Source organism: Rattus norvegicus, chromosome 3 (assembly GCF_021556685.1).
Source record: "Rattus norvegicus strain SHRSP/BbbUtx chromosome 3, alternate assembly SHRSP_T2T, whole genome shotgun sequence".
In the NCBI taxonomy this organism is placed as follows: domain Eukaryota; kingdom Metazoa; phylum Chordata; class Mammalia; order Rodentia; family Muridae; genus Rattus; species Rattus norvegicus.
Genome location: NC_141536.1, coordinates 71834325 through 71845696, shown reverse-complemented (window position 1 = coordinate 71845696; position 11372 = coordinate 71834325). Strand labels below are relative to the sequence as shown.

Genomic DNA, 11372 nt, shown 5'->3' with positions numbered 1-11372 from the left:
AGGGAACACACCTCAGAGACAAAGAAAGACATTACCTCAGAGTGAAAGGCTGGAAAACAACTTTCCAAGCAAATGGTCAGAAAAAGCAAGCTGGAGTAGCCATTCTAATATCAAATAAAATCAATTTTCAACTAAAATTCATCAAAAAAAGATAAGGAAGGACACTTCATATTCATCAAAGGAAAAATCCACCAAGATGAATTCTCAATCCTAAATATCTATGCCCCAAATACAAGGGCACCTACATACGTAAAAGAAACCTTACTAAAGCTCAAAACACACATTGCACCTCACACAATAATAGTAGGAGACTTCAACACCCCACTCTCATCAATGGACAGATATGGAAACAGAAATTAAATAGAGTCGTAGATAGACTAAGAGAAGTCATGAACCAAATGGCCTTAACAGATATTTGTAGAACATTCTATCCTAAAGCAAAAGGTTATACCTTCTTCTCAGCTCCTCACGGTACTTTCTCCAAAATTGACCATATAATTGGTCAAAAAACAGGCCTCAACAGATACAGAAAGATAGAAATAATCCCATGCATGCCATCGGACCACCATGGCCTAAAACTGGTCTTCAATAACAATAAGGGAAGAATGCCCACATATACGAGGAAATTGAACAATGCTCTACTCAATGATAACCTGGTCAAGGAAGAATTAAAGAAAGAAATTAAAGACTTTTTAGAATTTAATGAAAATGAAGGTACACCATACCCAAACTTATGGGACACAATGAAAGCTGTGCTAAGAGGAAAACTCATAGCGCTGAGCGCCTGCAGAAAGAAACAGGAAAGAGCATATGTCAGCAGCTTGACAGCACACCTAAAAGCTCTAGAACAAAAAGAAGCAAATACACCCAGGAGGAGTAGAAGGCAGGAAATAATCAAACTCAGAGCTGAAGTCAACCAAGTAGAAACAAAAAGGACCATAGAAAGAATCAAGAGAACCAAAAGTTGGTTCTTTGAGAAAATCAACAAGATAGATAAACCCCTAGTCAGACTAACAAGAGGACACACAGAGTGTGTCAAATTAACAAAATAAGAAATGAAAAGGGAGAGATAACTACAGAATCAGAGGAAATTAAAAAAAAAAATCAGACCTTACTAAAAAAGCCTATATTCCACAAAACTTGAAAATCTGCAGGAAATTGACAATTTCCTAGACAGATACCAGGAACGGAAGTTAAATCAGGAACAGATAAACCAGATAAACAGCCCTATAACTCCTAAGGAAATAGAAGCAGTCATTAAAGGTCTCCCAACCAAAAAGAGCCCAGGTCCAGATGGCTGAGTGCAGAATTCTATCAGACCTTCGTAGAAGACCTCATACAAATACTATCCAAACTATTCCACAAAATTGAAACAGATGGAGCACTACTGAATTCCTTCTATGAAGCCACAATTTCCCTTATACCTAAACCAAACAAAGACCCAACAAAGAAAGAGAACTTCAGACCAATTTCCCTTATGAATATCTACGCAAAAAGACTCAATAAAATTCTGGCAAACCGAATCCAAGAGCACATCAACACAATCATTTACCATTATCAAGTAGGCTTCATCCCAGGCATGCAGGGATGGTTTAATATATGGAAAACCATTAATGTAATCCATTACATAAATAAATTGAAAGAACAAAACCACATGATCATTTCATTAGATGCTGAGAAAGCATTTGACAAAATTCAACACCCCTTCATGATGAAAGTCCTGGAAAGAATAGGAATTCAAGGCCCATACCTAAACATAGTAAAAGCCATATACAGCAAACCAGGTGCTAACATTAAACTAAATGGAGAGAAACTTGAAGCAATCCCACTAAAATCAGGGACTAGACAAGGCTGCCCACTCTCTCCCTACTTATTCAATATAGTTCTTGAAGTTCTAGTCAGAGCAATCAGACAACAAAAGGAGATCAAAGGGATCCAGATTGGAAAAAAAAAGAAGTCAAAGTATCACTATTTGCAGATGATATGATAGTATATTTAAGTGATCCCAAAATTTCCACCAGAGAACTACTAAAGCTGATAAACACCTTCAGCAAAGTGGCTGGGTATAAAATTAACTCAAACAAATCAGTAGCCTTCCTCTATACTAAAGAGAAACAATCCATGAATGAAATTAGGGAAACGACACCCTTCATAACAGACCCAAAATATATAAAGTACCTCGGTGTGACTTTAACCAAGCAAGTAAAAGATCTGTACAATAAGAACTTCAAGACTCTGAAGAAAGAAATTGAAGAAGACCTCAGAAGATGGAAAGATCTCCCATGCTCATGGATTGGCAGGATTAATATAGTAAAAATGGCCATTTTACCAAAAGCGATCTACAGATTCAATGCAATCCCCATCAAAATATCAATCTAATTCTTCAGATAGTTAGACAGAACAATTTGCAAATTCATCTGGAATAACAAAAAACCCAGGATAGCTAAAACTATCCTCAACAATAAAAGAACTTCAGGGGGAATCACTATCCCTGAACTCAAGCAGTATTACAGAGCAATAGTGATAAAAACTGCATGGTATTGGTACAGAGACAGACAGATAGACCAATGGAACAGAATTGAAGACACAGAAATGAACCCACACATTTATGGGCACTTGATTTTTGACAAAGGAGCCAAAAACCATCCAATGGAAGAAAGATAGCATTTTCAGCAAATGGTGCTGGTTCAATTGGAGGTCAACATGTAAAAGAATGCAGATCGATCCATGCTTACCACCCTGTACAAAGCTTAAGTCCAAGTGGATTAAGGACCTCCACATCAAACCAGACACACTCAAACTAATAGAAGAAAAACTAGGGAAGCATCTGGAACAAATGGGCACTGGAAATAATTTCCTGAACAATACACCAATGGCTTATGCTCTAAGATGGACAATTGGTATCTCATAAAACTGCAAAGCTTCTGTAAGGCAAAGGACACTGTGGTTAGGACAAAACAGCAACCAACAGATTGGGAAAAGATCTTTACCAATCCTACAACAGATAGAGGCCTTATATCCAAAATATACAAAGAACTCAAGAAGTTATACCGCAGGGAGTCAAATAACCCTATTAAAAATGGGATTCAGAACTAAACAAAGAATTCACAGCTGAGGAATGCCGGATGGCAGAGAAACACCTAAAGAAATGTTCAACATCCTTAGTCATAAGGGAAATGCAAATCAAAACAACCCAGAGATTTCATCTCACACCAGTAAGAATGGCCAAGATCAAAAACTCAGGTGACAACAAGTGCTGGCTAGGATGTGGAGAAAGAGGAACACTCCTCCATTGTTGGTGGGATTGCAGACTGGTACAACCATTCTGGAAATCAGTCTGGAGGTTCCTCAGAAAATTGGACATTGAAGTGCCTGAGGATCCAGCTATACCTCTCTTGGACATATACCCAAAATGTGCCCCAACATATCATAAAGACACGTGCTCCACTATGTTCATCACAACCTTATTTATAATACTCAGAAGCTGGAAAAAACGCAGATGCCCTTCAACAAGAGGAATGGATACAGAAAATGTGGTACATCTACACAATGGAATATTACTCAGCTATCAAAAACAATGACTTTATGAAATTCGTGGGCAAATGGTCGGAACTGGAAAATATCCTGAGTGAGGTAACCCAATCACAGAAAAACACACATGGTATGCACTCATCGATAAGTGGCTATTAGCCCAAATGCTTGAATTACCCTAGATGCCTAGAACAAATGAAACTCAAGATGGATGATCAAAATGTAAATGCTTCACTCCTTCTTTAAAAGGGGAACAAGAATACCCTTGGCAGGGAATAGAGACTCAAAGATTAAAACAGACACAGAAGGAACACCATTCAGAGCCTGCCCCACATGTGGCCCATACATATACAGCCATCCAATTAGACAAGATGGATGAAGCAAAGAAGTGCAGGCCGACAGGAGCCAGATGTAGATGTCTCCTGAGAGACCCAGCCAGAATACAGCAAACACAGAGGTGTATGCCAGCAGCAAACCACTGAATTGAGAATAGGACCCCCGTTGAAGGAATCAGAGAAAGAACTGGAAGAGCTTGAAGGGGCTTGAGACCCCATATGTACAACAATGCCAAGCAACCAGATCTTCCAGGGACTAAGCCACTACCTAAAGACTATACACGGACTGACCCTGGACTCTGACCTCATAGGTAGCAATGAATATCCTAGTAAGAGCACCAGTGGAAGGGGAATCCCTTGGTCCTGCTAAGACTGAACCCCAGTGAACTAGATTGTTGGGGGGAGGGCGGCAAGGGGGGGACGATTGGGAGGATAACACCCATAAGGAAGGGGAGGGGGGAGGGGGATGTTTGCCGGGAAACCGGGAAAGGAAATAACACTCGAAATGTATATGAGAAATACTCAAATTAATAAAAAAAAAAAAAAGAATGTAGGTTTTCCCATACTCTTTAATTCTTACAAATATTTATGAATAATTTCACTATTTGTAAAATCTAATTATAGTCGATGATTTACTAACATTTATTTATTTTTTGGGGGGGGTGTTCATATCTTGTTCGTTAGGTTTTTTATTTTGAATTTTTTCTTTATTAACTTGAGTATTTCTTATTTACATTTCGATTGTTATCCCCCTCCCTGGTTTCCAGGCCAACATCCCCCTAACCCCTCCCCCTCCCTTTCTATGTGGGCTTCGCCTCCCCATCCTCCCCCCTTTTAACACCCTCCCCCCAACAACCATGTTCACTGGGGGTTCACTCTTGTCAGGACCAGTGGCTCTCCCTTCCACTGGTGCTCTTACTAGGCTATTCATTGCTACCTATGAGGTTGGAGCCCAGGGTCAATCCATGTTTAGTCTTTGGGTAGTGGCACTAACATTTATTTCATTTTGTATCTTACCATTTTCTCATTTTATAATGCTTTGCTTATTATTTGTAAAAACATCATGTGTTTCATAACTTTTTTAATAAATAAGAATAATGTTAACAAAAAATGAACCTTCTTAATGATAAACACTGACAAGAATATCTATATCCCATTAGTTGGAAAATACCTAACCCTATCCATCATTGGTTGATGTTTCTGTTGTACTGCTTCTTACCTGCATGTAAAGCTGTCAGTCTTCTATTTCTCATTTATGTTTTTTTTACTCTGGTTGCTGTATACATATACATTGTTGCATTTTAAGTTTTAATGATTTTTGATGAAACAAGAATTTGTGATTTCTTTTAGCCTTTAATTTATTATGCAATTTTAGTTTCACAAAAATTTGGTATACTGTACATTAATATCCAGCATAGGCTTACTACTGTATATTTAAAAACTTTTGTCTTATTTTTAAAAGATTGACTTTCTTCTGAAATATATACATGCACAAATTTTGAATTCCTTGTATAAACTATTTTCTTCCTATTCATATATTCTTATGGTGATATATACATATATATATATATAGATAGATAGGTATAGATATAGATATAGATATAGATAATATCAATATGTGATAGATATAGATATTTGTATTTGTGTGTAGTGTCTTCTTCAATCATGCTTCATCTCATTGTTTTTATTTTTATTTAAAATACCTTATCTAACAAAATATATGTGAAATATCTCCCTCTTTTCTACCATTTTCATTTTCTCCATTTTATTTTCTGTTTCTCCTCAATTTCTATCCCATATAGCTCCATTCAGTTTATGCCTCTCAGTCAAAAATAAAAAACAAAAAACAAAACAAAACAAAAAAAGAGGCTTCTAAATGATTGTAATAAAGTAAAATAAAATAAAATAAGATTTAAAAATAGAAAAATCCAACACATTAGAATTGTCCAAAACAATAAAAGAAAACAAGCCTAACTGAAGTCAAAAGATTCAGAGACTCGCACATTCATGCAACCAGGGAGCCTATAAAAGCACTAAGCTGAAAAATATAATATATTCCAAAAGAACCAAGTAAAGATGACTGCAGGCTCTATGTATTCTGCTTCACACTCTGTAAGTATATATAAGCTTTGATCATATTTCTGAGTAAGACCTTTTATTCTTGGTGTCCTCCATCCACTGTGGCTCTCGCTGTTTTAGAAACTTTTCCACATGGTATCATCTTGATGATATTTGAGTTAATCATATAATATTCATGTCAATCTTGTATCTAATATGCTTTAAACACTTTCAGTTCAAAATTTCATTTTAAGTGAAACCTTTGGAGGAAGTACAAGTTTGACTTAATACAGTTGAATTGTCATTATTTTCAATTCTGATATATAAAAATAACATGAATGAGGGGTTGGGGATTTGGCTCAGTGGTAGAGCGCTTGCCTATGAAGCGCAAGGTCCTGGGTTAGGTCCCCAGTCCCGAAAAAAAAAAAAAAAAAAAAGAAAAAAGAAAAAAAATATCATGAATGGAGTTTAGTGATGTACATTATTATATGAAATAATTTATGAATAAGACAAAATGTTCAAAATTATGTAATAAATATGAAACTGTAGATAATACATTAAATTTTGAGCAAGAATTTTAATACATTATGAAATTTTTATTTCTCAGTATCCATACCACAGAGTTAAAGACAAAGCAATTTAGGATATAGAAAAATTGTAACTGCTGTAAGAATGTTTATATTTCAGTTGTTAAAAAATCAGCACAGAGATGTGTCATGTGATGTGACAAGGCAAAGATTTTGGGCTTTTCTAATTGCTGAAAATGGTAATAAAAGTTTTCTCTGTCACTGACTCTCTCTTTTTCTCAGTTTCTGTCTACCACTGTCCTTTCTCTCTTCCATCTGAAATCTATCATTCAAATCACCTATTTAGATATTTTAATGTGAAATATTTAGTAACTTTGACTTTTAAACAGATTGCTAAAGCAAGATAAAAAGTAAAATAGAAGGTTCTTATAGAAATATTAGATAAAAGAAAGTAACAGCATGAACAGAAATGCATTTGGAAAGACTACAGGCTTTAAAAATACTATAAAAAAGAAAAAGACAGTCAGAGACAAAGCAAAAATGTCATTATTTTCACCATCATGTGAAAACAAAAACATGTCCACACATAACAATGTGTGGATCTGTATCAGAGGTCAGAGAGATTTAGCTCCAGAACAGTGAAATAACAGCTACAAAAACTTGGAAAACAATAGCTGTGATAAATCCAAACATAAGAACTGAAGACAGGAAATCCAATGAGGACTAAGTTTAGACAAAGCTCATTTTAGGAAGTAACCCCAAACCTTAAGAATTTTATGAAATTAACTATCTTAGACTGAGTTGAACAGGTAACCTAGAAAAGCAGTACCTAACAATGTGACCATAAATGGATATGTTCCATGCTTTACATTAACTAAATTACTTTTTACATTGAGTACAACCAGTACAATAAACGTTATCAAAAGAGTATCATTTATCGTAGGCAAATGGTCGGAACTGGAAAATATCATCCTGAGTGAGGTAACCCAATCACAGAAAAACACACATGGTATGTACTCATTGATAAGTGGCTATTAGCCCAAATGCTTGAATTACCCTAGATGCCTAGAACAAATGAAACTCAAGATGGATGATCAAAATGTGAATGCTTATCTCCTTGTTTAAAAGGGGAACAAGAATACCCTTGGCAGGGAATAGAGAGGCAAAGATTAAAACAGACACAGAAGGAACACCCATTCAGAGCCTGCCCCACATGTGGCCCATGAATATACAGCCATCCAATTAGACAAGATGGATGAAGCAAAGAAGTGCAGACCGACAGGAGCCGGATGTAGATCTCTCCTGAGAGACACAGCCAGAATACAGCAAATACAGAGGCGAATGCCAGCAGCAAACCACTGAACTGAGAATAGGACCCTCGTTGAAGGAATCAGAGAAAGAACTGGAAGAGCTTGAAGGGGCTTGAGACCCCATATGTACAACAATTCCAAGCAACCAGAGCTTCCAGGGACTAAGCCACTACCTAAAGACTATACATGGATTGACCCTGGACTCTGACCTGATAGGTAGCAATGAATATTCTAGTAAGATCACCAGTGGAAGGGGAAGCCCTTGGTCCTGCTAAGACTGAACCCCCAGTGAACTAGATTTTTGGGGGGAGGGTGGCAATGGGGGGAGGGTGGGGAGGGGAACACCCATAAAGAAGGGGAGGGGGAGGGATTAGGGGGATGTTTGCCCGGAAACCGGGAAAGGGAATAACACTCGAAATGTAAATAAGAAATGCTCAAGTGAATAAAAAAATAACAAACATTAAAATAGAAAAAATGAAAAAAAAAGAGTATCATTTAAATGATATAGTTTGGTAGCAACACACACACACACACACACAAACACATACATACACACTCAAAGTGCGAGAGAGAGAGAGAGAGAGAGAGAGAGAGAGAGAGAGAGAGAGAGACTTTAGAGACTTTATGCATTAAGGTTTATAGCACCATGCTTGACATTCCATTTGTAAGCATCTGTATTTTTCTATTTTAGGTTTCCCCACCATGTCAGTAAGTTATTGTGTAATTTCCTCAGTGCCACCATAATATCTTTGTTCCTCAGAGTGTATATAATGGGATTCAATGCTGGGATCAAAATGGTGTAGAAAAGAGAGAGAATCTTCCCCATTCCTTCTGATTCACTGTGTTTTGGCTGCAAGTAAGTAATGCTTGCTGTTCCATAGAACAAGACTACAACTATCAGGTGAGAAGAGCAGGTGGAAAAAGCCTTGGCCATCCCTTTGGCTGAGGACAGTTTCATAATGTTGCAGATAATCTTGATATATGAGACAATGATTAGCAGAAATGGAACCATAACAAACCCCACTGCAACAACATAGACTGCAACTGTATTCATAAATGTGTCACCACAAGCAAGCTTAAGTAGTGGAGGGATATCACAGAAGAAGTGATCTATTCTGTTAGAAGCACAGAAGGGCAGAGAGAATATCTGGTAGGTCTGCCCAATTTCTACTGGAATCCCACTGATCCAGGAGGCAGCTACAAGCTGTAAACACACTGTATTCTTCATGAGTAGAGAATATTTTAGAGGTTGGCAAATAGCCACATAGCGATCATAGGCCATGGCTGCTAGCAAGAGGCACTCTGTGCCTCCCAACATAAGGACAAAATACATTTGTGTTGCACAGGCCAGCACAGAAATATTTCCTTTTAGAGTACATAGATCCATAAGCATTCTTGGGATAGTAGCTGTTACATAACAGATTTCCAAAAAGGAAAAGTTGCTAAGGAAATAATACATAGGGGTCTGGAGAGAAGGGTCAGTTTTAGCTAACAGTATTATAATGCTGTTGCACAACAGAATAGTCACATACATGAACAAAAATATCACAAACAGCACCCATTGCAAATGAGGAACATTAGAAAACCCCAGAAGAATAAATTCCATCCGTGTAGAGGCATTTGAGTTTTCTCGTTTGAATAGATCTTCATCTGTAGATAATGTATATTTGAAAGATAATTTAATTGTATTTTTAAGAAATGTAATTCAAGATAATTGAATCACATGCACATATGCCACATGATATGTTAAGACTCCATCCATCTATCTCAGATTCTGTACTTGAGACTTCAAAAATCAATGAATATGTAGTTTACATTAATTCAATTCATAAATTTAATGTATCTTATTGGAGAATGTATTATGATATATACATATATACAGGTATACATACATGTAGTAATTTACTAGTGTATATTATGAGGAAACACTATTTTACCACTGAGAGATAATTGTGTTACATTATATTTTAACATTTCTCTGTGTTTCTAATATTTTTCTTGCTATTCCCTATTCTTCTCCATAAAAATTTTTACCTTGAAAGTATTTTTATCTGCTCAGTCAAAATGAGATTATTAGTCCTCTTTGTAGTATTTCAGTGACAGTCAATATTGTGCAGACATTTTCTGATGAAAAGAACATGTATTAGGATGCTATGTTTCACCTTTCATTTCTCAATTATGCCCAAGTTTGGAAACCTAAGTCTCAGCACTGTGCTGAGCAAACTTTCCTACTGACAGTTCTTATCCACGGTATGAAAAATTTTATTCCAGGCAAAACATAAACACAGAATTATAGAACTTTTCTGTTCAAATTGCCTTCAATTCAAGTACAGCTGTTAAGAAAACCTAATATTTGTTAAATACTTAACTTTATAACAGTGAGCATAAGGTTTTATTCAGACTGTATTTTTGTAGTGCTCTACTTGGTTCAAATTATTTCTCTATGACTCTCCTCTCAAATTCTGAAAACTTCATGAATATATTCCATTTTCCTAAATTGTATTTCACCTATGTATCTTTGAGTACATTAATTGCTCCTTTGTATTAACATAAGAGTAAACCAATTTCTATAGTTAAATATCCCTGTATTTTCTCGCGTTTATTAGTAATAGTTTCAAGACAATGTCAAACATAATAATTGCACAATTAGTGCCTCTAGTATTATTTGAAATGCATAGTTTCAATGCACAAATGCTGTAAGAAATTAAATAAATACAAATAAGCATTCTAACTAGTATTTTAAACAATATCATTAGAATTCATAGTTTTTGATTCATTGTTTTTGATTTTCAGGTTGAAAAGTATTCTAAATAATACAACATAACAACACAATTATATGTTACCTTGATAGAACTTCATTAAGTTGATTATGAAAGTACAAATGGCTTTTAGCCTGTGACTTAATAAACCCTCCCTCAAGAACGCACTCTCCCATGAAAAAATGATACCTGGCTTTGAGCACTCAGTATTTATTACTAAAGTAGAAATATACTACCCCTGGGGACTACCTTGGTTCATGTGTTAATTTAAATTTTTGTAGATACTCAGATGGCAAATGTTCTGGCTTGATTTCAGAGCCAGGATTTCCAAAATGATCCATCTCTGTCATCAACTTTTGTTAGCATAGATGATTCTCCCTTCCTAGAGAGTTCCTCTAAAAGTGAAATAATATTCAATTTCTTAGTTTTACTTAATATAAGGAGATGCACAATTTCAATCTGTAGTCATTGAGGATTACAATGGCATGACTTTCTTTGCTGCTATTTTTCTCCTGGCTCATAAAGTCAGGCTATCTTGTCCTAACAGACAATGAGCCTTGTACCCTACACACTGACCTCTCTGTCTTCCATATTTAGAGTAGCATAATCCCTTTTCACAAGTAGAATTCATAGTCCTAAACTGACTTTTAAGAAAATATAAGGATAACCACAAGCATGAATTTTAACACAGTTTTAGACTTTTTTTTAGGTGTTTATGGGTCACACTTTAAACACAACAAAATTACTCTCTAATTTTCTCATGGATGCAGAAACATTTTTTCATCTTGTTTTCATTCCTCTGGTTGTTTGAGAGAGTGTTTTAATGAAATTTCATTTTCTTTATTTTCTTTT

At 35.9% G+C, this 11372-nt stretch overlaps 1 protein-coding gene across 1 annotated transcript; it reads right to left on the bottom strand.

Annotated features, from left to right (window-relative positions):
* Positions 1 to 8443: 8443 nt before the first annotated feature.
* On the bottom strand, positions 8444 to 9367 carry Or10ag54 (olfactory receptor family 10 subfamily AG member 54). Its single transcript, NM_001000929.1, is given in 1 exon segment — positions 8444 to 9367. A coding segment is annotated over 1 exon segment (924 nt).
* Positions 9368 to 11372: the final 2005 nt, after the last annotated feature.